Source organism: Amyelois transitella, chromosome 3 (genome assembly GCF_032362555.1).
Source record: "Amyelois transitella isolate CPQ chromosome 3, ilAmyTran1.1, whole genome shotgun sequence".
Lineage (NCBI taxonomy): Eukaryota > Metazoa > Arthropoda > Insecta > Lepidoptera > Pyralidae > Amyelois > Amyelois transitella.
Window position 1 is genome coordinate 9129326 of NC_083506.1, and position 26977 is coordinate 9156302.

Genomic DNA, 26977 nt, shown 5'->3' on the forward strand with positions numbered 1-26977 from the left:
AAATGACTTGAATTACCTACTCAAGGTATGGGTTGAGGATGAAAATAAAAGGAACGATTAGAATGAAAGTTTCTTGTAAAGTTTAAACTTTATTAACTTCTCTACATCACTATTCTTTAAATTCTTGAGTTTCAACTTAAAATACTTAGCTAATTACGTCACGTATATAAACACTATCTTAAAATCCACTATTTCAAATGATATGTCCAAAAAAAATCCGCTTAATTTTCTTAAATTAATATACTTTACGGTTTAAATGAAAACACCAGAGATCTAACACATCTACACTCTTCTTATGAAGTTTAGGTACCTATAATCGTGGAATATTCATTTTGTGATATTCAACGCGTGAAGACGGAGGCAAGTCGTCTCGTTCGAGTCGCCAGCGTCTTCATAATTGCTTTTGCCTCATATAAATCTTCGAAATCACCATAGTCCCTCGTTAAGTCCCTCGACTGATTTAACGATTGGCATTATCATTTACATAAAGACAACGATAAACCGAGAAGCGAAATGCAACCCGACGTGATATTCCTAACTCGAGCACCTCATACTGGTTTCTAAGTAAAGAAATAATACTTTTGGTAGTCTGAATACCTAATTGTTAAGAAACGTAATCGCTAATATGACAGGCACGGTCCGAGTGGGACGCTAGTAGGCGGGGGGTGCCAGCATACCGCTGGCGTGGACGGAGTGCTCGGTGGCGTCCGGCTCGGCCGTGGAGGGCGCGTCGTCCGCCGCCGCCTCATGTGCCGCCTCCTGCGTCAGGTATGCGGCGGGGTCGTCGCCCACCATGCCCTCATCGTCCGCGTACGGACCTTGCGTCGGCTCCTCTTTCTGCTCTTGGTCGTGTGAGTGGGCATCTGCCGCTCGCGAGTAATGAGAGTCGATTTGCGGCGGAGACTTGAGAAGCGCGCCGGTCTTGAGGTGCGGCGACTGTAGGCCGTCCAGAGAAGAAGGTCGCAATTTTCCGATGAGGTCATTTAGGGTGAAGTGTGTGGGCAGGTGCTCGGAGCGGGGTGGCGGCGGCGAAGAAGACGTGAGCGGGTGCGCGGTTGTGGTGGTCGTCAGGGAGAGTGGCTTCCTGCGAGGAGAACAGGAGGTCAGCCGCAGACTCGGGAGTCGATTCGAGTTCCCAAGCAGTTTCCAAGCAATGAAAATTAAATTCGATCTCTTTTAAGCATCCGTGTTCTAGGCTGATGAAATTTTTTTTTCGTTACTTGGTGAGATTGAATTTTGCCATCTTAAATTTTAGATGATTATTAGAGAGATCACAATAATAAGTTATATTACAAATTCTAAAACAAAATAAACAAGAGATACCAAGCAAAGCCCCCTTCACCCACCCACCAAATGATATTATGAATTTTGATTTTAGGTTTGCTCAACAGAGGAGTGACAGGCCGAACGTTGTCGGCTGGGTGTAGGGCTCTTGTTTGGTGGTTGGGTTAGCGCAGAGGCCGGGTCCCGCAGGCCCGCGCGCAGTCTTACATTGACAAACCGAGGCACACATTTATTTAAGTTAGTACACAAACTATCAAACTACACAAATTCTACACGACTATGGTAAACGCATTTTGTGCCTAATCAAGGAGCTAAGTTAGTGGACACGTGGGGCGCGCGGCTTTACGGGGAGCGGGCCTCCGGAGACGGCTGGCATCTCACCTGCATTACCCCTGTGCCGAGGACACCGGGATGGAGCCGTAGTTGTAGTAGTAGCATCGCGTCTGTTCACAAATGAAGTCCTTGATCTCGCCGCAGTGCTGGGGCTCCCAATGGAATGTAGGTGCCTTGAGGGCGACGCACCCGTTCGTCATCACGTGCTCCGTTCTGGAATACCGACTAGTTTTTGTACAATACACGCCTTAAGTCAAAGTACTTAGCGGTCCCGGCGGAGCGTGACGTGGGAATTGCGCGAACAGTAATTAGGAAATAATGAGAAAGAATAATTGCTTATCTTTCTTTCCCACACAGAAAAATGCACCATATTATGATGTAAAAAATATTACTCTGTGTTGCCAAAAAAGTTTTCTTTTTTCTTAAACGTAAACTAAGAGTTAGAGAAAATTGATATAAATCACTTAAGTAAATTTTGTGTTCGTTGACAATTTCATTTGGTCATTTTTATTATAAAACAATTTGTGTTTGAATAATCTGCCCCATCTGAAACTGGTGATGTTTTCACTCAACATTTGTTATTTTAGACTTGATGCGACTGAAGAAATAGCAAATAATACGTACCCATGCCTGGCTGTGCGTTGTGGCGCCGTGCTTCCCTGGGGAACATCCAGAGGGTCGATGCTGTCGTCGGCGTGTGGAGCCGGCATGTCGATGGCCATCCGCCTCATGTAGTTGAAGGTCGCGTTGAACGGGAGCCCGGTACTCATCCACAGGTACATGTCCGTGCCCAGATTGTTGCCAGATGTCCAGAAATCGTATTTGTTGTAACCTGAAAATGTTGAGTGGTGTATTAAGCTTAAATTCTTGTTTTAACTCGCTCATGGAGAATATAGTTATTATGATATTTTTTATTTCTGTGTTTGTCTTTGGTTAATGTTTGGTATTTTCAACTGTTTCAGGGCATTCCGTGCTAGGGTACGTTTTGTTGGCAAATATAACTATTCTATCACGGATTAAGTAAAAATTGGTGCTAAACATTACCTGCATTTGTGAGGTATGTCGTTATAGAATCGGCCTTCTCTTTCGTTTCAAATGAAGCTAATTGAAGTCCTAGTGATCTGAAACGGAGAAAAACAAAATAAATCATTATGGAGGTAGTAATGGCTAGTTTTGGATACGAATTGTCGGTATGTTGGTGATGTCCTCCTACACAGTTTGTGTGATTGTCTTATATGGTACAAGTGTTAAAATTAAAAAGTGTCGTTGCCTAATATTTTGACAAATCAATTTTTGCTGTTCCTATTCAGTTGTTAACAATCATACTTCAGACTTTTTTCTTTTATTTTATAGTTGTATCAGCCACGTGAAAGTGTGAAAGAAAGACCACTTTTCTACGTTTTTATTGTTTCATTTCCTTGTGGAAATGAATTACTAAAGCTTGACTCCAAAAAAATTTATTTATTATTTAAATGTATATAAGCGTTTAAGCAATAGAATAATATCAAGATGTTGTACCTATATACATTGTAACAAACGTTCATGACATTGACAGAAATATAAAGTGGACATTATGCAGCCGTCGCCAGTAGTAGCGATACTCGTACAAATTAAGGAGATTTCAGATCAGCCTCCGATGCCTTTTATAACTTGAGCTGAAACGCAACTGAACTTTGAGGGTTCCGGCATTGATAATGTTATAAATCCGATTTTTCCTTAAAACATTATTGCTTGAACGACGGCAATGCAGGTCATAGTTTCGATTTTAGTATCTACCAAACTATTTCCTCGGTAAAGAGCTTGTAGACGGTTCAGAGAATATAGTATAGTTATAGGTTTTATAAGCAATCATTCTGTACTTTTTTTCATCTATTTCTCCTTTCCTTTCATGGAATTTAACCTCCTTCACTTTACCCAATAAATGTTAAAAGAAAATTTTTATTTTTTATGCATTAAAGTAAACGTTTCGATCTAACTTTCATTACACTTCTGTACTATTAATATAGTGAATAACCGGACCCGTACCCGTCGCACCGGATCCTTAAACGCGATTTAGTTAAATAACATCCCCGGCTAATCTATTCAGCTATTAGTCCGCGAAGATACTATATGCGGAGCCTGTTCAGCGGGATGCAATTTATTCGCTAAGGCTGTTGTCACATACAAAATATTAACGAAAAAGATTTTTTGTGAACTTAAACCCTGTTCCATTAAATCCCACCTTGCCATCCCACCTAGGGAACTAGGCAAAGCCTGTATTTCAAGCCACCAGATATATTAGGTTTGGCAATAAAAAGCCAAAAACTAATTCGATTCCTTTATTTACTAGTGTTATAAACCTTTTCAGTTTTTTATGCATTTTGACTATTTAATGCTGTTGTAATGTATATAAAATGTTTAATTTGTTATTTATACAATTTGTTCAATATCCGTATTTTAACGTATAACATATCGCAATAATATTAGATATTAAGTTTGCTTAAGGAAAACAAAACAATTTAAATTAGTTTCTTGTGCATTGATAAAATGAAAAAATGCATTATCGTTTCCGTAAATTCTATGTGTGCTTCCATAATTACAAAAACAAAAGCAATTACGAGAATATTTGAAAGAAAAACAAACAAAGCAATTTTAATCTCTTAATGAGATGTTTTCAACATAATTTCGCATTTATCTTTCATATATCTTTCAGTGTGTAACCCACCTAAGAACGGCGTGGCGTAGCGCTGGGCGCTGGGTAGCATTCCAAGGGAAGGTTCATAAACTCTTGCGGATTAAAAACCTCCGCGACATCCCATGATTGCGATAAATGGCCCAACAAGTCTACACACATCTCAGAGTATATGACAACCTGATAGCGATAAAAAATCGTGTACGTCAATTGAGCAGTGAATGGAATAGGAGATTGTGAAGACCAATTAAAGTTATAGTCATTGCAGTGGAATGAATACCAGCGTTTTCGAATGGTCTATTTTTTAAGCTGGTAAGCGATCATAAATTATATTTTTTGTTCCAGTCGTTGCAGTACTCGTTTATGAACAGCGTTTTTATCGAACCTTTGAAAAGATTTTTTTCGACGTCTTTATTTATTGTTATTGATGTAAATATTTGACGCGACGTCACGTATTTGAGAAAAACAATTAGTTCGACGAATTTATCAAGCCTGATTCTACTAAAGTGTATCCGAAGCACATCACCACGTAGATCTTAACCAGTATATTGTCTTCTACAAGTTGAAATGGCAACAAAACGATGATAGTATTAATTTCTATCAATTTATAGAACTTAGGTATCGAGCTTTCCGATGACGCTCTATACATTTCTCATGAACTTCACACATAAGAATGCTATTCACGTTTCGAGTCCACTACTGGTGGTGAATTAAACCGTCGTAAATTATTCTCCACTTGATATCGACGTGCCATTATTTTATTTATTTGTGTCCAATACAGGACTCTGGCATACTTTTCAACAGTTGATGCAACAGTTTTTGTCAATGAATTCTGTTCCCATCATGCATATTATACCGGCGGGTTTTAGTACCGTTAGCAGTAAATAATAACATGCTGAGTACTGGAAAATCATTTGAATAAGAAATGGCGTATTCTAAAAATCTACCCGTAAAACATGTAAATAATTGTAATAACTTCTAATACTGACAAGATACGAGACAAGTACGTGAAGAGATTTATACGGACTCGGGAATGAAGGCTGCTATTTTGCATCCATCGTATTTATCCAGCAGTGATATAGATTCCTTGTAGGTACAGAGTCTGCCCAGAATGCACCTGAATTTAATAAAATGACAAACACATCTAATCTTATAATCAGTCCTGTATATAATTTTTTTTTTTTTGTTGACACATTATATGAATAATCTCTTAATCCCTATATAGGACTATATAAATGTTAATAATCAGTCGTGAATATGAATTGTACTTTTTTATTGATACAACATATGAAAAATCTCTTAATCTTTATACAGGTCTATATTTGTGTTTAACCATCGAACGTTAAATAACATTTAAGTATAACCGATTTATGGTTCCACGTTACACTTATTGTAAATTGAGACTGTTTCAACGCCATTAACGAGACTCAAGTCTAATGACTTTTTCAGTGCTATTTATCAAACTGTCACTCGGTCATACATGAATGTGAGTCCAAGCTCGTAATCCAAACATGGTATCATTACTACCGTAAGTAATCTCGACTCGCCACGGTACAGTTTCGACACGGCTGTCGACATGACAAAATACACGTCTTTTGCATCGCATCGCGTTAAGATAACCTTAATCGATATCGGTACCCAAGTGCGTCGGTGGTCGAATCAGTAAGGTGCCCGGTTGGAATGCGTGATGCGCATAAAAGGCACTGGTTCAAATCCCAGCTCGGCCATACACCAATGACTCTTTTCAATGTTATGTACATAAGTTGAATACTCGTACTAACTAATGCTCTTACGGTGAAGGAAAACATCGTAAGGAAACCTGCACATTCAGGCAACTGGATATGTAACCATGGATCCAATATGGGTTAGATTTACCTGCAAAGGTTGCGGAGGTCAGATAGGAGTCGCTTCGTGTAAAAACACAATCCAAGATCCATGGTCAAAGGCCAGGTCTAAGCCAGGAGGAAGATATCTGTATCCATTTGCGTCGAAATGATTTGTCATTAAATGAGGATGTAACTATAATACATAAACATTGGTCGACGTCAATCTATCAGTAATCATGCTTATGTTAGGTCAATGCCATGTGTGACATATTTAACTCGTAATCTACATATTTTGCACTTAGTTTAGTTTAGAAGACACAGTCAACTGAAGATTTACAGTAAACTAGAAACACATTTACCTAATAGGTCCATTAGATATTGCAAGCGATACACAAAAAGTACCACATGCCGTACATAATGTTTGGCTAACTTTTTTTCTTTCCACGAACAAATATTTCGCCGTCTGCGCAGAGCCCTTGCCGCCACAAATACTTGAAATAAGTTCCCATCGCTAACAATTGGAACTGTAAATAGGTCGTGACGGCTTCGCTGTCCGAAAGGACATCGTGACTGGCCATTGGCAAGGCGATTGACCTTTCTAGCAATTTGTGAGTCCACCGTTTTATCTGGATCGAACAAAATTTTTCGAATACTCGATTTTTTTGTACATCTCCATTTCATCACATTGGTGACGGTCACGTCTTCAACGTGAGCTGATTGAAACTCATATTTTTTCCACTTCCTGACAATCAATTTGGGCGATATTTTTTTGCTTTCATACTTTACTCTTAATTAGATAAGACTTACGACACTTTATTCATTTCAAACTAGCTCACTGGTATTAATTTACACTAAATCTCCTATGACAAATGTTGACTTAGCAAGATTGTAGCTTCCCCACAGACTCTGTTAATGTGATGGTTAACCAAAACCAATATTGTTCGAGTACTTTCCCAGAACCCTTAACGGTAATGCAAATGTCCCTGTGGTTAACTTCCTGGTGGAGGCGTCGAACCTGTGTACGCTTGTTAACGCCGACCCGGCTTAGTTATGCTAGAATTTGAACAGGACCGTGGACACGACAGGACAGATAAGGATTTGCGAGTCACGACGGGATTTATCTCGAAAGAAAGATAAACAAGGACCTAGACAGTTAGTCCCGTCGAGATCCCATTCTAGGACCAAACAGTGCCAAACACGCTTTTATTGATGTATTTGGATGTTTTAAATTTAAATGTATGCCATAATATTTGCTAATGAAGTAAGTAGAGAGGAATAATATATTTTTTTTAATGAATAAACATAAACACATTAGACCAGTTGGATATTTTCCATTGCCATAAGCTAGCCCTAGGAATAATATAGGCTTGTATTACATTAAATAAAATAGTAATTCCTATCTAATTTATCCATTAACCTTTCAAATTGCTGACATAGATATTCAGATTTGAAAGTAAATTTTTACTACCTATCCTGTCTTAAGGTATAAAAAATGCTTTATCTATCATCCATTAAAAAAAATAGAATTCGTACCTGCAGTATTGGTATGCTAAGAAATAGTTGAGCTCTGGGCTGTACGGGTTCATCCGCGAGATGAAGTACTGCACGCCGTCCAATTGAATTGTCGTTATCCTTTGTGCTGGAACAAGTAGTATGAATACGTTAATGGCCTGAATTTAACAGTATAATTTTGGCTGTGTTAATTTGTATTTAAAAATAAAATTCTTTTTGACAGTGTCAATACTTTTACGTAATTAAAAGTAAATAACTAATTCTTGGTACAACAAAATGTTAGTAAGTAGAAATTACAACAAGTCTCACTTAAATGTTAATGAGGTATAATTAAATTTTATATTTAAAATACGCTTTCTCACACTTAAAACCCGTCGTTAGGTAAGATAGTCCCTAAAACCTAAACCCTTAAAGATACTTTTCGCAACCCGGCCTCTTGAAAAGTACTTATTCTAACTAACACCGATTTTGGCCGAAAATGTACCAACTATACCCGCTTTATCCGGACGCATGCTAACACTATGTGTGGGAGTTAGAAGTTACAAAGAAATATGGCACAATATGAATTTGACCCCGCTCGGTATTCATCGTGACCTAACTCATTCATCTTACTTAGTGTGCGTTTAACACCAAAGGGAATTTAGTATCATTTTAACATCTAACAATTCATCAAAATTAATGATATTTCAATTCATAGAATTAATGTAGGCGGCATCTTTTTTTCATATAGATTCAGATGTTAAAAATGTGGTTATTTTTAGAAAAAGAAAACGCTTTATTTATTTATTTTGAATTAAAGTAAAACGCAAACAATTTTTTTTTCTTAAACTTGATACATTGTGTTTGCTCGACATAAAAGGCTAAGTGTTTGCGGTGAGACCCCCTCTGGATGCAGGCCTAATTAAATTCAATGGTTGCCTTACTGCGGTGCACCGCGGCCATTATACCCAATTTGGATATCCGATGCAGTGGAAACGCATTAATATATGGACCTTTGACATTATGTCTTAATTACCGGTGCCTGCATTATTATGCTAATAAGGTATTCTATGGAATTTCTCGTGCTATTGAATTATTCTTCAATCGAGGCTTTAACGAACTTCTTTGAGAACGAAATTTTCATTTTATTTGTGCTTAAAGCCGGTTTAGTTCCATGAAAATTATGAGATAATAATTCGATGCCAAGAATGATAAATAGATTTCGAAAAGTAAGATCTCAAGTCAAGCACAAAGTAGATCGATAAATTACCACCACATATGAATTTCCATCAACCAACCAATCATTATTTTTTTTATCAATTCGTTCAATAAACTCTCTTGTATTTAACCTAAAAGAGGATGATGGTTGCAAATAAGCAGAATATGTTTTATTTTGTCCAGACTATAAACTGTATAAATTAAGCTATAAATTTATAACAACACAAAACGCGAAACAAAAGAATTGCGACGGCGCTTGTAGTTAGAGTGGATTTATAGTGAGCAGGTGCGCAGGCGCAACGACACGGTCAATACACCGTGTTCAGACGCAGTGCGTCGTGTTCATAGAACTGCAATGTCATCTACGTAGAAGACTCCCCCGGGCTCTCAAGTTATATACACACTTTTTTATAGAAACTGAAAGACTAGATACTGAATTTGAAATCATTTGAAGGTGAAAGTGAAAAAAGCTTTTTGAAAACTGAAATACCTACAGGTAAAAAGAAGTGCAAGCTTTGTAGAAATATTAGGGAAGGAAGCTTTATGGCATAAAATTTTAATCTTCAAACCAACCTAACCAACTACTCCAAACTCACGCGTGAATGCTATGCTTGCCTGAGTACACTGATAGGGCAAAGTGCTCACGTACGCATAAAAAGATCGCTGTCGTACCCATGACCATAAGTCTATGAAGTCATGTGAACTCGCATACATAACTACTGTCAATGTATTTTATTTATGCTGACGTGTTCTACGTAAATGCCTCATAGCACCTTAAACGGTATGATTTATCTACAAACAATTACCGGAGGAAATAAAGATTAACATCCTGTCTTCGTACGAACAAGCTTTATAACCATCACGAAAGCTATTAATAAACATAATTAAATGTATCCTGGGCCTAGCCGGACGGCTCGGCCGGGAAGCCATCCTAGAATTTGCTCCACTGATTTGCATACTAGCTGCAAACTCATTAATCGACTGTGGGATTGATAAATGCCGTGTTATTTGCTCTCAATCACACTATCCAAGTGGAAGTAATTTACTTCCAATAATTTACACAAGCTTGTTTAGATATCCACACCGCTCTCGTTGGTATACTAGTAAATTAACAGTTTCAATCAGTCACTGCGGGCACATTCTCACGGATTGCTAACTTTAAACTTACAAAATGACTTTAGAAACATTCTTGCCATTATTTGAAGTTTATCACAGTCATAAAGTCCAAGATAAATTGAATTTACCCTTATCGTACTTTGGTATAGTTGCTTTGGAGAATCAATTATTATTGTTAAGAACATCGTTAGAGGCGTGGATCTACAACTGGGCTTTACTCGGCTATTAGAGGGCTGCGGGCTGGAATCCATGCATAATGTTGCCTCATGCATAAATGATGTCGCGCATTACTCTCGTGCCTGGCTTTTACCATTTATATAAGATCTTTCACTGATGAATGCTGCATACCACCATTCTTCGCCGCTTTTGCAAGTATTGACTGGCTTACAAATGATAGGTACGTTTAAGGAGATTACTTTGAAAGCGCGATTACTTATATTGTCACGTATTATATTAAATTAATGAGATGTATTTTAAAAAAAGCAAAGGTAACGTTATTCATTTCTTATGATTATTATCCTGATGATATTTATTCTAAAAAGCAGAAGTTTAGACTGGCACAAAAAAGAATTTATACTAAAAAAAAAATAACAAACGGCATTAGAAATTCTACTGCTCTATTATATTAATATATTGGCATAAAAGGCGATCGTTAGTAGTTTTAGAAAGTGATGGCTGACAGTAACACGAGCGTAGGGGTTACAATGAGCGTCGGGAAGGCGTATCACGTCGCGTGAGTCATGCGCGCGCGCCGCATACTGATGTGGCGTAGCGTCACGTCTCCACTTGCCTACTTGTAGCTGTATGCACCACAGTATTTTGGAAGTGAAGATGCACCGCATATCCTGACAAAACATTGAAAAGCCACTCAGTATTGTAGTAGTCTGTTGTGCTAACTGTATGGTGAGGGCACCTAATGTTTGCCGATTTGTCCATCCAAACCGAGATGCCATATCTTACAAGGAGATGCCATCGGTGCTCTTATAACAAATTTTTATTAGGTACTTAATTATATTAATTTTTAAGGGCACTTTGGAAACCCGATTCTAAGGAATTAGCTTCATGAGACTCAGAACTAGCGTATCTACATTAAAACATCGCGGACACATTTTTGTATCATTTACTAGAGCTACCGAGCCAAGTGAAACATCGTTTCAAGTTCCCATTTTTTCGGAATCATTGGCGCGTAATTTCTTGTAGCATTTGTAGTTTTTATTGCGTGGGGTTAGTGCACTACATAGTGGATATCCGGCCACTGATCCGCTTGCGCCTGCGCCGGATACTAACGGGCCTCTGTCCAAATGCCGACAGTCGCCAAAGTCCAAGGAGTGTCTACAATTGGTATTAGTATGACTATTGTTGTCAATAATCAGGTTTACTGCGCAACAACTTGATTTTCTTCATGTATAATTTAATCGTTTATTTTTTTTTATAAAATGTTTATTTTTTTGTTCATGATAATTTGATGTTACGGTAGAGTAAAGTAATCATACTAAATTTACGAAAAATTGTCTGATCACTATAAAAGTAATAATATAGGTATTCTTAATATCATGTTGTATCACTACGTACAAAAATTAAATAATATCTATCACTCGTCTCTCCCGGAGACGTAGATAGAGATCAAATTCAATTGTGGTTGTGCCTCATTTTTTATATTAATAGAATCAGCTAAACAAATTTAAATCGACATTAAAAATCCAACGTGTATTTCTCTCTCACAGGCTAATAAAAATATCGTAGCATCACATTCGATTGTATAATAAATTAATACCAATGTTTCTTTGATTGTCACAATTAATTCCGGCCACGTCGCCGCACTTCGGATACGATCAGTCAATCAAACGTCGCAGGTTGCCAGGAGGAAGTGGCCAGATATACCATTCACATCTCGCCTGCATATACTTATACATAGGATACGCCCACGTTACTAGCTATCGATTCTAAAACGTAACACGTCGGTTTTATCTTAGTGGGCTTATTATAGCTTTCCGGAAGGTAGGACGTACACCTATCTCCCTAGTAGTATATATTTACTCTTTGATGAACTTTAACATTATATAGATTTGTCATTTATAGGGTTGGGATTTTTTTTTCATATTTTTGGTTTAGGTACTCATATACCAAGATAGATCCTGTTATTGAAGTTTCCTGTATAAAAATATGTCCCTTATTAATGTATTCAAACGGAAATTAACGCGAACATACCTTTTTTTCCTGGCGTTTCAACCTGGTTGCACCGACCCTGGTCACAGGATGACTGGAGAGTCTTATACAGATTAAATAAGGGAATATACTGGTGCATCGGTATCATAGTACCATCGTCAAGTTTCTTATACGAAAATTTTAAAAGTAGTAGAAATATAGCCGCCGCTTAGTAGGTACGTGTTTGAGTTTTTTTTGCAGCGTTTAGGATTAAATCGTGATATCAATTTTATTACTGATAGTAATTTAAATACGCATCAACAAATACAAATAAAAAGCTTCTGAAAACTTTTTAATGTTTAACTTCGAGAAAATGGTTTAGAATTCTCCTCTAATGTTGATTGATTAACACTTTATAATTTAAACTGGCCATGAGATCGTATATGATCGAGTGTTCTTAGTGCGTATATACCAAATATAATGTTTAATGTCGAAGATGCGTTGATGTCTTTTTAAAGTCAAATTTTTCTCTTCTTTTTCTCAGTATTTTTAAAATGTTTATACTATTATAAAGTTTATACTAGTCAGAGCTTAACGTGTAATCGGTGTTTGAGAAAAAGGTTATAAAAATGATACCTTTGGGTAACATCATACATTATTTTAACTAGGTGTATAGATTGGTTTGATCATTAAAATAAGGGAATAAACGCGTCTAATTAAGTTTCCATTGTAGCGTGAATGACTAACCTATAAAACTTACACAAAAAAGCTCCATACATTCATACATGAACAAAACCACGCCTCTTTCCGCAAGTGATAGGTAGAAATTACATCTTTCCACAATCCCTACATACTTCTTTTGCTTAATTTACATGTTTTAATCTTGCGTAACTTGAAAAAAGCTCCATTCCTATGTATAATTATTTAAAACAAGTTTATTCCGTATGAAATTTACCCATGCATACACTGCCTTATATGTCTAGAATGTTATAATAAAAAGCTACTAGAAAATTCCTGTTTATACACAATTACAATACTTAACTTAGTATAGTTCATCATTTACAGTATTAAAAAGTATTAGCTGAGTGTAATTTTGCTTTATTAGTACTAATAAATATTGTAAGCGGTATGCTCTTTTTTACAACCTTTAATAACAGTAACTTTTTATTTTTAACTTAGATGTTGCTAACAGCTCTAACTCGCTCACGGTGTCCATGGTAATTGCGGAGTCGTTAAATCCATACACTCTTCTTCTATTTCCGGTTCTAATTCCGATGACATCTTCACCTCTCTGCAGAGGAACCCGGGGTGCGTCTTTGACCTTTTCCCTACACTCTTCTCGGGCCTATCTTATTTAGGGATATATGCAATACCACAACCAGTTATTTGGCTATCAGCCACTTAGACTTTAAATCCTGGTCTTTGTGTCTTAGTATCCGAAGGTGCAACTGGGATCGCGAAAAGATAAGGGATTCATAATATACAATAATGTCAAACAAAAGGTGTTACACGAAAATAACTATTGAACACTCCACTAAGCACCGTAAGATATAAAAGATAACTCATGCCGTTATATTTTTTAGGATTAAAATGATAAAAAGAGATCCCAGACATTAATGCCAGCAAAACAATTTGATTCCAGGTTACTTCATTGAAATGAGATATTCCAGTCAGTCAGTGTTCTGAAATTATGTTTATTTGATTATTTTTAAAGAACTGATCAAAGCGTCCATTTAATGAGTTTTGATAATGTTGATGGATTGTCCTGGCGTTCACCTGGCTTATATTGTATTATCCATAGACAGGAGTCCAGGGATTATGCAGTGACAAAAAATAACCAGTTAAACAAAATTAATGTCAATAGGAGGTAACATTCATGTCTAAATATAGAATATTATTATAACTGTTATTATGGTTTATGCAAATTATTAAAATACCACGGCGCAGACATTGGCGCCGCCGCCGGCGCAGCGCACGCTCGTAGCACTTATGCGAGCGAAATACTATGCATTACATTACATAACCAAACCAGTCACTGCAATAGTGCAACCACCGGCCGACCCTGGCCGCTGCATTTTTGTTACGAGTCAAACCTCTACAAAATCATGGTCAAGGTATATAACATTAAGTCGCGGCCACAAGTCTTTCCTCTAATGCAAACAGATAAAACGACAGAAAAGTTAATATAAAGTTAACTTCGGGTAACATCAAGGACAATCAATCGAATTCCAACTTAATCAAAATATTCAAAGCACACAACGCCACAGGATGTTCAACGAATTATTCTAAGTCAATGTAGCGTAAAAAATGTGCAATTTGAGTGTCTATCGAAACTCCTTGATTACCGGCGTCCGTGGGAACATCGATCGAATTGTTCGCGGTCGGATAACGATCGGATGGCAAAAAAGGGATCTAGAGATAATGGCGAGCAAACGAAGCTCACGAGACGGGCCAAGGACGACGCCCCCCTCCCCGCGCCGCGGAATGCACCCACCGGACTATTTTTAGTAATCAAACCCGATGCCGACCCGGCCCTGGTCCCGCTCGCATACCACTATAAACAAATGTTCGCGAATGTCAAATATTTCACTGGAAAATATTGCATTGCATTTGTACAACCCTACGGCAAACTCTGCTTCGTGCAGGTCGTACAAAACATTCTTATTTATATTTAAAAATATTTTATTTATCTTCTTGGTATAACATTTCATGCTCTTCATAATCCCTCCTTTTACCAAATCCGGGAGATGCCGTAATCTCGTATAATTTAAGCACCTGCTGCTCTTACCGCATTACGTTCAAAATCCAACGGCAAAAAATCTAATAAGGGTGGTGTTAACCATTTTGGTACTTAAAAGATTTATCTTGCATTAATGCTACATTTTATAGCTTAAATCTTTGCCCAAAAATAAAAACAAGAAACAATCTAAATTTATAGCCACGATGATACGATCCAAAAAAAATGTTTATTAAGAATTCCGATCCATAACGAGAGATCATCATTTTTTGTCTAAAGGTATATCAAATTAACACAAACCACAGCTTATAAAAAAATATCATAGTTTTGAAAACAATTTCGTGGATGTTGATCAGAAAAATTGGATTGAGCATGACGCACAATGTGAGTCATGCTCGTGTTTTAAAAAATCGTGATTATAATAATATCTAGTGCTCAAGTTATACACAGGAAAGCGCACGTGTGTTGTGATTCCACAATTACTGTCTTAATGCACGACTGCAGTGTTGTGACAACTAAACGGAACAATGAACTTCCATGTCACCGCCTACCAGTTTCCTTGTTCACTTCTGTTGGTGTTTTCAAAATAATTGACTGCCTCGAAATTACAAACATTTCCATAATTAGCTTGAACAAAATTAGTTCATCCTTCTTCATACCATCATTAATCAATGAAGTAGCAGTTATGAAATTAAGTCTGATACTGCTTTTAATTTTGTTACATTTTTTTGCAGAACCTCTTTTACATTTGGTTATTTTTTGTTTCTTTTTAGTTTATTGAATTTTATTTTTTAAACAAAGACCTTATAAAGCAAAGATCTGAGATTTCAAAGTGTGTGTCATAAGCAATTTTAAAGTCATCTTGTGAAGATATGTGGATAGATATTGCTGTCGTATCATCAAGATTACTTTTTCTTAACCTTTGCAACTCGTCGCAAAAAGCTTTTCGTCTTTTTCGGCGAAACTTTATCAGATGCATCATATAAATTGCGGTACTCCTGCCAGAATGCATTGCATCTCACGTATGAGCTATTAAAATATGTCGTATAGATCCGACTATGATCGGGTCCTGCCACGCGGCGGCTAGTCGGGGCGATGAACCGCGCACCTGTTACCACCAACTCCCTCCGCACCCCCGCACATTTTTTTCTCAACATCGACTTCCGTTCCAGTGTTTTTGCCGACCTGTCGATAACCTGTCAGATTACCATGGACACGGCTCATTAGCGGAATCGCTGCAGCCAACTTGATTGGTATAAATCGTCGAGTTTCTCACAGCCTGCACTCGAACCTCACAATGAGGTAATTCGTTGCAACCCAATAAAATGCTAGCGTCATGCCGGAGTCATTGACACCCCATGTTTACTGAGAATTAAGTAATTCTGTAATTACATTCGCTTGACTCTTTAATTTTATTTCCTGGCTAACTGTTTTTGTTTGGTTTAAGTAGAAACTACGTTGCCTTTAGTCCAAGCATTTTTGCAAAGGTGAATTTTAATTCAAATTTTACTTACATAATAACATCGTTAACATCAATTAAATACTAGTATATCTGCAGAAAAGAACTTTGTCTAACTTCTTCAGTGAAGCTTCTACAAAGTGTATTCTTCATTATTCAAAGCATTGTATGTGTAATGCTGACTCATTAGTAAGAAGGAGGTTCATACCAATATTCTAAAATAAGTACATATATTTTCTAATAAAATTATTTGTACTAGCCTCGTTCGTGTCACCTCGTCCAGGTCGGTAACATGGTTGTTGTAGAAGGTTCGAACAAGCGTATATGAGACGGTTGGCATTGTTCCGCGGATACCTGTGGATCGTGAACTGCACTTGAGTCAACACGGGCCACGGACTTCCTTTGTTTATGGCTTACTTTACATGTAATGCTACAAAATATGCTGAATAAGAAATAAAACCTCATCCCACACTGACACTTATACGCGAAAGCATCTATAGTGATCAAATATACTACAATTTTAGAGATGTTTAGGTATGTGTTCTGGCTGAAGTTTGACTGGGGTTTTTAATTTAATAATTTACCCATCTTATAACGATTAATGTCTAACTGTGTCTCACACTTAAATTCAGCGAATCGTCAGATTTGAAGGCCCTTAAGATTGAAATTTTTTTTTATTTTGATTAACAGTAAGAAGAACAGTTGTGAATGCGAAATTCAACTTTATGTAAGAAAGTGTTGTGAAAAGCCTTAACATAAAAAAAATATTTTTCTATCTCGTAGAGCCTTAACATGAAGCTGTGTCTGTACTCCATTTAATTTGTGGTTAAGGCATTGTTGATATTACCTGTCGACTACACCAATCGCCGGAGGTTTTATTGCGTGTGACAGACGCAACAACCATTTCATAAGCAACCCGATTGTTTTTCTTTATTAAAATGTATTTTCTAAGCAACTTTACGAAGAAGGTTCTATTTATCGCCGTTTTCGCCGCTTTGTACCCGCTATTTGAATATCGCTTACAATTTTTATAAGCATAACAAGTTGTTAAGTTGTTTTTGGTAGAACCTTCAGGAAACGGTTCACTGATTTAAAAAAAATATTCACAGAGACCTCTATTTTTGATACATACATACATAAAATCACGCCTCTTTCCTCTACTTTTGATACTGTTTTTTTTAATAGAAATGACGTTATAATACTATTTTTATCACTGAAAATTTTCATATGTTTGATAACACTCCCAAACCCGACGAAAGGCTTACCTAATATCAAACCCAATGTTAATTTAGTTTACTATATAGGTAACTGTAAAAATGGGCTAAATTATTTTATTAGCAATCGTTCAAATATATCATTAGAATTCATATAAGGTGAATTTCAAGCCTTATGCTAGTAAAAACCATATTTTATCATAAAGTTGTAAATATCGAAGTTGTATACAACAAGATTGCCAATAAATCCTGGGAAACGAGCGTTCTTAGCGTACGGAACTATCAGATTGCGTCCTGTAGGAATGCCACTTAAAAGCAAAACAAGTTGTTTAGAAATAGTGGGTTTAATAACAAAGTGAACCACCATTGTACTGTAATGAAAGCCCAACAAGGAGGTCGAAGACCTTCAGGTTACAACTACCACCTCGCTACTGCGGTCCCCAAGCAAACCTTATCGTCGGCAAGTAAGGTTCATTAGCAACCCTAGAAAGAAACTTACATGGTTATTGTAAGTTATTTTATAATTGCTGCAATAGTTTTGTTCTCGCATTATTTATTTGTTGCATTTTAATTTGAATTTTTTTTTGCATTTATTTTACCCAAATGCGAAGAAAGGTTGTGTTTTGCATTTAGGTTTAATGTAGATAAGGTATTTATGTTATTTTGTTATATTGGACGGTGGCTGATTCTGAAATCTTTATGATCCAAGTGTTACAACCAAAGTTTTGTTGAATAATGTGTATTTTAGGCCCCTTAGTAGTTTCTACAACTTTTATTTTAACTAAATATAATGAAGGGTATAAAACTAACCAATCTTATTAAAAAATTAGTCAGTTTGTCTGATGGGAAAATAGAATATTCAGTTGGGTGATTTGTTCAGCTACACAGTTTGAAATTTCTTTTGTATTTAATTGAAACATGAATGTTGTTGTATAATTACATCTTACAGGAGTATTCAAATGGAAATATACCATTGTGTTTACCCTCCTCAATACTCATCATATAATTAGCAGCCTTTGCCGCTCCAGACACATTATTTCGATAAAAACATTGTTGTTTTATATTAGTGTGTCGTCTTTATATTCTTTTCTATAGTGCATTGTGCGTACTGTACTTACCTGTTAAAATATCCAGCAATTTATTTGGCCAATGGCAATGACTTATAAAATTATATTATGTTAACTTCTCATTACCACCTACCATTTTTATCTACAGAGAAATTAGTAAGAAGCTTAACTTATTGATCTTTAAAAAGTTTTGTAAGTACTCGTGACAAAACAAAACAGTTTCCTAAAATAATATTATCAACAAGTAGATTCAAATAGCAAACTGTCATATTCAATTAGAATTTATGTTTATTACCCAACAACATCCTGGGTTAATTCCTTCGATAAAATAAGTGATAAAAAATATTAAACATACCTGCAGAAGGTGCCAGGGTGGCTGCGAAAAGCAGGAAGCATGTTGCCAAAACCAGCTGCATATTGGAGAAATAGTTTCTTGATGCGGACAAGTGCGTATAAATCAGGCACACGGGAGTGCGCTGTCGCAACACGGGACACTCGGGCACACTGAGCGCGCGCAGCCCGGGACCCCCCCTTATAACAGCGACGCGTCCCGCTCGTACTACTATACCACGCCAGCCGGGAGCCAAAGCCCAACCGTACCCGTTAGCTACACGTACATCGCCAAGCTTAATCCGATAAACTCAACCCAGCGCATTTCTTCTCGGCAATGGATGAAATGCTGTTCTTTGAACTCGCTACACCAGTGGTGTGGTCTCAGACGGACGTCCGGCGGCGGACGCTCGGCGCCCGCGCTCCTCGACACGGGAGTTATCTCGGCAAATCGTACCGCACAATAGTTCGCGCTCAATTTGTTCTTGTTGCGGTCGTCGCGAATTCTCCGCTTGTCCAAAGGGTTGTCGTAGTTTTTTCTCGGCTTAAAAAGCAATGCGGCGCGCTTCAAGGGTGTGCCTTTGTTATATCTTCCATTGAAGATCGGACACGCAACCCGTGTGCAATTATTGCAGGCATACTAATTTATACTTACAACTTTGGGCGTGTGAATAAAAAACGCCCTCCTTTTTTTCATTTGGTAGCCTGAAGTTGGTACTCACCTATTCATATAATCAGGTACTTATAAAATTTAAAACATGGATTTTACTTGTTACGAGACTTATTTTGCCCACAAACATACTTAAACATTTATCGTCAAAGAACACTTAAAATTTAATGTAAAGAATGATATTAATTAAATTGAAAATCTCGCAGCATTATTATTTATTACATCTAGTAATGGTGAAATAAAATCATGGTGATACACTCGCAGCAGTTGAAAGCAGGCCGCCGAGGTCCAGCTCTGCAAACACGTTCCCTGGAGAGCCACGTTAATTGGTCGCAATCGCAACTCGCAGACGCCTGTACCGGCATCGCTGCTAGCTGGATACCGCCTCCACGCTACACACCATCTAACCTTACTTTAAAGACACTAGTAAAAACTCACTATGAAAACACAAACTAGTTTTAATGTCCCATTGAACTCTCAATACACGAAACTGCACTTAACAAAAATTGAATTGCAAGAAAGCTCTGGCATTTTTAAATGCGTTTTCGTCCTATTGGCGCGATAGCCATCAGTATTGTTTTACACCAGATGAATAACGCTCCTCAGCGATACGGGACGATAAAATAAAATCCGAGGTTTTATTTCAATAAAAAAATCGAGATATTACATTAATAGCTGCAAAAGAAGCAAAAGTGTAGAGATTCGAACGATACAAAGATTTTTTCAAGCGAAGATGTAACGCCGCTCGGGGGAGCGTTTAATTGAACCAGTGCATGACTGTGGTGTTTTGTATAATAGCAATAATAGGACCGCACATGCCGACTCTTTCAAAATAAAAATAAGTCGTGACTTCTTTTGTCGAGAGTGTACAAACAAAACGTTAAATGTTATAACACAAATAATAATTAAACCACAACTTTGCCCAAGTGCGTATTTAGAATTCTGCTAATTGCATTTTTTTCAGTACCATATCTAAGTAACATCGTTCTCGTTGAAACTTTAGTTAGCAAGCCTTCCCCCCTTTAGAAAAGATCACTATGAATTTATATTATCTCGAAATTTTTAAATATATAATAGATGAAAATATTTACTCATAAAAAAATAATATTACCGTCTAATGTGAGAAGGAACTCTATAGAAGTACGCCCAGAACAAAACATCCCTTGTCTTAGATCTCTTGTTTATTTAAAATACAAAACCTGATACAAAGCCTTATTGATGGAATGATTTACTGAATCAGTTATAGAAACAGTCTACAATTGTCTCATTAAAAATGCTTGCACGTGGGTTGTAGGTCCAATTAGGTTGCTTCAGTGGTCAGTACAGATTGTTCATTTCATTCACAGTAATTTTTATTTTAATGCACGGAGTATTCAAAAACTACAAAAATTCAACTGTTTGCCTAAAAAAATTTCGTTATCGAAGAGACTTAACAAAGCAGTTCAGTGCTTTTATGATTAAACAAGTGAAGAAAACCAACACTGTTTGCATTTTTGAACCACAACCAGCTAACTTTCTTTATTTTACGCAATGCCATTATATCATTTTCAAATTTTACACAATTTACCACTTAGGTATGGTAGACTTATTTCATCCTACCTTTTCTGTCTTTGAGGGAACACACTTAAAGCGAGAGAGATTTGTCAGGATTGTAACAAGAGATTTATAATCTGCTTAAGTATCTCCACGAAACATTGTCAAAGAAAGATATTTTAAAACTATATTACAGCTTTTTATCTCTAAAAAGACAATAATTATTAAATGAAAAGCTATTCTACATTTACTTAGAGGTTTTTTAAAATACCCAACAAAATCGGTGATGTCCAACCATTAAGCTCATAACATTATTGAATTTATATCTGCTCTGTGATATAAAACTATTAATGTAAGTGTATCTCGGTTTCGAATACTTATTCTAATGATGGCGGGGTGCGTGGAACTGCGCACACGGTGGTCGGTCGCCGATTACGCAGTTATTATAAAAATGCTACACGTATCGCTTTAAAACCACTTTTAATATAACCGCATAATAGTCAACCGCAATAGCAATGAACACTTAAAATAAAATAGCTTGTACACAACCTTAGTTGATGTCCAGGTCCCAGAATAACATTCGGAATATTGCGTGGTCATTATACGGAGCCTTCGATGCGAGCGCTTTACAATTTCCATAGAATATAACTATAAAAATATTTGTTACGTGCCTGATTTGCATATAAAGAATATTTGCATATGGCATACTTTTCATACTATGCACTTATCTATCACTCACTATATTTAAACTATTGCTTACATTTTCACATTTCTTTGATAAGCGCAGTGATCTGCTTTGGCCTATCATTTAGATGTCATTTGGGCAAAAAATATTATTTCTCAGTTCAAGTAAAGATTTGTGTTCTACGAGACGTGACATTTCAGTAGGTTTGTACGTCGATAAGAATCTATGAAACGGATATTACTCATTATTTAGTTAACAACCATAACCTTAAGTGAATCCACATCAATATTAATAAGCAGTCATTTTTCCGTTTCGCCGATGACGAGTTGAACGAACTTAAGTCCTACTATCCAACCCTTTTCCTACCGAGAATGTAGGAATATTGTTTTCGTATTCATATCTTCAGAAAAGCATAAAATTGGCTGAACGAATCAATTTGAGTTAGCCTTAAATTGCCATTAAAAATTTAAAATTCTTTATATATTTTCATTGCCATTTCGCACTTCAATTCATGAGAAGTTTTTGTATGGTGGTGTTGTTATTCAGTCATTGTCGCATACCGGTTGGAGGCAATTTTGAGTTTTTTCGGCGCGGAGCTGTCGCGAGCGCCGCTATTAAAGCCAGTGACGTCCATTTGCACGCTCGCTGATTCCACAGTTTACGTACACTTGCTTCGTTATGACGCTTTATACAAATAACAGTAAATCCGCGGCTCATAGTCACGATTTTTTCACATCTATAGAAACCGTAAGGTTTGTTTACTGTGGAAAAAAATCACCATAGTCGTAACGACCGAAAGTTCTGAGAACTGTTATGAAGTTTATGTTTTTATCCCCTCCGTTGACGTCCATAATTTAAACGATATGGAATGTTGATTGGGTTCAAACATGGGAACAATTCTTATGCAAAAGTCAATCAGTCTGAATTAAATTTGAGATATACGAGATATCTCAAATTTTCATGTTCTTGACTGCATACCTTTCAACTACCCTGAAGTAAATATTTTTTTAATATATAAAAGAGGACTGAAGGAATGACTGACAAATCCACGCAAATCCGCAATTTTTTATTCTAGAAATTTGTAATCTAGCACGACGGTGTAGGTCATAATATGTGGTCTTGAGGCGCACTGAGAGCATTTCCCGAATTTCCTGTGGAAACGAAAATGACCGGAATTTTTCTCTTTATAAGCATGCTTTGGCAACAAACGAATCTCTTTAATTATGACTTATTAAAATGATATCATTTCATACTACAATTAAAGTAGTTTATCTTCCTCCTCTATACATGTACTTTGTTTTGGTTTCCTTGCTTCACGCCAGATTTTCAGACTTCATGATTAAAAATCAAGTATTTTCTAGTATTCTTATTCAACTTGTTTATATATCATAAACTAAAGTCTAACACCAGAAGCTGGTGTAACTGCTGTGCCATATTATTGATTCGTTTCGCGCTGGGTGGTTGTATGTTCTAACAATAACTTCCCGAGATTGGTACAGCGGGCTAGGCAGAGCCAAGGTATAGTTTCCCGTTATAATTGGCGTCCTACACGGCGCTGGCAAGAAAGAGGTGTCAGAATCAGAGCGGTGGTGTCGAAGTGTGGCCAGCCCGCCCGTACTGGAGCCGTGTAGTTCCCTATAATTTTCTTCGGCCTAGACTCACCGACAACCTCTAATCACAAGCTTATTTAGTAAAATTCCTGTTCCGCAAACCTCAGTAACTTTTATTAAATTATCTGGAGGTTGATACCAGAAGGAATATCTTTAATTACCTATTAAGAACATTAGTTTACTTTTTAATATCATTTGCGAGAAATTCATAAGAAAAAAACTGCTTTAATACTAATTGTTATTATTAATAAAAGTATAAAAATATTAAGTTATTATAAACAGTAACGCTTAAGTGCAAACTCGTTAACTCTTTTAATGCGAAGTATTTTTTTCTCCGTTAAATTTCTCATGAGTCTGAGGATATTGACCTCGGTGTTATAACATTACGTCGCCACTCTTTTATAATTGATTAATTAAATTTTAAGTCATAGGCGCCGCCACTCGAAGCAATAGCATGAACGAAGTTACCACGACTTAGTTCGTAACTAAAAAAAAAGATCGGTTTGGAGTAAGCAATTTATTATTTTATACCGCTCCTATTTATAACGTACAAGTAATGAAAGAGTTATGAAAACAATTAAGTTTGATCGCACAAAATTATGCTCATTAAAATAATAAGCGGTTACTCACAAAAGTGTTTGCGAGCCGGGACTAATGCAAACCACATTACGATCAGCGAACTAAGATGGTCTCTAGATATGATAATAAACATGCCAAACAGCCGTTGAAGGAGACTGCGAAAGTACTCAGCAAATTCACCTGAAAATGGCGATAATGATGATTATAATTGGTGTGCTAAGGTGTGATTTCCTTCCCACAGGTTCAAGGTTATGAACGTGATTTTAAAATATCGTAAATCCAATCTCAATGGCTCATCTGCGGCGCCGATCGCTGCTTTCTCACGACTGAACTTGGGCCCTAGCCGTCGCAAACACACCCTTATTTTCTGAACAGCAAGCAACTGCACTCTTAAACCAACAGACCACTCACAAATATTATAGAAAAAATATTTCCTTTATGTGTTTTATTCATACGAATCTTTTGTTTGTGCGCCGTGTTTAGCAACCAGTTTGCGGTCCTTTGATAACTTTGTTGACTTTCAAAATATTGAGTCAAATTCAATGTAGGTTTATTTATAACCTTTTATAGATATTTTATGTACAATTAGGTGACTAATTAATTATTAAAACATAGTTTCCTCGTGTATACATTAAAGTGAAAAATTTTAACAGAACAATTACATAAGAAATGCATCGGAAAAAATGAGTATCTCTGGGAAACGAAGAGATTGGTTCACACAGCGGAGCGCGCACCGGAGCGGCGTAGCTAAAGCTCAATTGCACAATTTAGTTGCACTCATTGTGCTTCCGGATCCCCTGGGGATGAGTCTTGGCAATCAAACACACTTTCTGTATGTATGAGTGATTTTTTTTGGGCACCAAGTTATTGATATTGGTACACATACATATGTATATACATATATCAATCTTCTTTATACTTACAGATATCAGTTATCTTCATCCTATACTTCGCCAACAGTCTCGAAAAGACCTCGTTCAGCTGAATAACTTAGTATGCTGAAAGTGACGCTTTACCATCGTCTTAGTAACGAACTCAGATTATTGTAGATTCAACTCGAAATTTACATTACATTAATAGCTAGCAAAAGCTATAAGTATCTTAAATTATTAAATGCGTAGACTTAAAAATCCTTCGCGATGTGCAAAAGCACCTTGATTTTTATACTCTATATTGGAAAAGATCTGGCCATGAGCTATATTCCTGGGATATGAACGGACAAGTGGCAATTAATATCGAACCCTGGACCTTCTCGGAATTAGTCTGATAGGTGCCCTGCGCCTGTCGACCTCGGCGAACCCATCAATCCTTTTTCGTCAAAATAAAAACACGAACATCGGCTAAGTTATAACAAATTAATTTTATAATTATTGTGAACATTTAAATTTTATTTAATCTGGTGGCTTATATTATGTAGCCAATATTGTGTAGCTTTTTATTTTACGTTTTTTATTGCTTGTTGCTGAGGTTGCGAAAAATGAGAAAATCATTTATGTTATCGATTGTGATATTGTGTCTTACATTCTACTACGAGTATAATAATAAATTTTATATGTATTGCAATCATAATAACCATGTTAACAACCCTGGGCATAGTCTATTTTATGAACTAACGACTCATAAATCCTTGTTAAATCGTAAATCAAAAGGGAAAAGTAATAAAATGAAAAACCTCCTCGAGGACTTTGTACATGCGTCTCCTAAAGCCTTGACCTCGGTCGTCTATTCAGTTGTCCTTATTATTCTAAAGTCGTCTGAGCATTAAGAGCACTGCAACTTTGAAAGCACAAACGAGGGTATTCACTGACGAAACCTAAGCCGCAATAAATAAAATGATTCGAATGAAGTCAGCTAATGAATTACGATGCCGAGGAGTGTGAGGGTCTCATAATAGCGGCTCTGAGGGCTTACGGCTGTGCCGGCGCCCGCGCAGCGCAACGCATAGCCGCCGGCAGCGGGCATTGCACCACAAAATATTATCATTACAGAAGTGGTATTTCACAGTGTTAGCTTGACGAACAAAGACAAGATCTAATTGATTTACAAGCTTGGCATTTTTAAGAGATTTTATTGTCACTTTTGATATAACTTTTGCTGTATATAACTATAAAAATATTTGTTACGTGCCTGATTTGCATATAAAGAATATCTGCATATGGCATACTTTTCATACTATGCACTTATCTATCACTCACTATATTTAAACTATTGCTTACATTTTCACATTTCTTTGATAAGCGCAGTGATCTGCTTTGGCCCTATCATTTAGATATCATTTGAGAAAAACAAAGACAAGATCTAATTGATTTAAAAGCTTGGGATTTTTAAGAGATTTTAATGTCACTTTTGATATAACCTTTGCTATCTACAAAACGTTGTTTAGATTGTAGCCACAAATATTTTGCAAAAAATAATAACACACATAAGTAAAGTTTGCTGACTTTCAGTGTTTTAAATTGTAATGTAGGTAAGTAAGTATATCTATGTCATATTTTTTTTTAAATTTAGTTGCAGGATTATCTAGTTTACAGTACAATTTATTTTAAGCGAGAATCAACCTAGCTTCTTCATTTTTGAACTCTGTTCCGAGTAATATTGGCTATTTCTCTATTCTAGATATTTTACGTAACGCAACCCTAAGAACCCTGACACTCGCATTAACAAAGAACGCTAAACTCGTGCGAATAGTTCACGCTCTATCACTCGCGTCATTGTAATAGGCAGTCGGAGTCAACGACATCACCCGCCGACTCACCGCGGGATTGATCCGAAACCGATCTTCTAAAGATGTGTTGTCATCGTACAATACATCAACTTGACCTTTTCCCTTTGATTGAAATGTAACTTGATGACGCAATATGCTTTGGCGGATACCAGTCTTCTAAATGTTAGTTTGAATTCAAAGTTGGAGAAGGAACTTCGCTCTTATCAATCCTTTATTGCGTGGCTAAGTTGCAGTTGCAGATTACACAAATATAAAATATATTAGACATCTAAATATATTTGTGT

At 36.7% G+C, this 26977-nt stretch overlaps 2 protein-coding genes across 6 annotated transcripts in view; one reads left to right on the top strand and one right to left on the bottom strand.

Annotated features, from left to right (window-relative positions):
• The window catches only part of LOC106140165 (cytosolic carboxypeptidase 1), a 57064-nt gene that overhangs the window by 19859 nt on the left and 10228 nt on the right, over positions 1-26977 (top strand). The gene's annotated exons all lie outside the window — the stretch shown is intronic.
• LOC106140166 (uncharacterized) lies at positions 103-19055 on the bottom strand. Of its 2 annotated transcripts, none has more exons than XM_013341721.2 (6): positions 18917-19055; positions 7648-7753; positions 2662-2738; positions 2242-2449; positions 1675-1830; positions 103-1084 (listed from the first exon to the last, which is right to left on the bottom strand). In XM_013341721.2, exons 1-6 carry the CDS (start codon positions 18975-18977, stop codon positions 652-654), a joined length of 1041 nt encoding a protein of 346 aa, XP_013197175.1. In that variant the 5' UTR covers positions 18978-19055; the 3' UTR covers positions 103-651. The 2 variants fall into 2 exon arrangements, with proteins under 2 accessions (XP_013197175.1, XP_013197176.1); XM_013341722.2 differs by having other exon boundaries at positions 952-1084; positions 1666-1830.

Coding starts and splice junctions, on each gene's coding strand:
- LOC106140166 (XM_013341721.2), bottom strand. CDS start 18,977: ATGCAGCTGGTTTTGGCAACATGCTTCCTGCTTTTCGCAGCCACCCTG. Junction 2,450..2,661: donor GACATACCTCACAAATGCAG/GTAATGTTTAGC, acceptor CAACATTTTCAG/GTTACAACAAATACGATTTC. Junction 1,831..2,241: donor CAACGCACAGCCAGGCATGG/GTACGTATTATT, acceptor TCGGTATTCCAG/AACGGAGCACGTGATGACGA.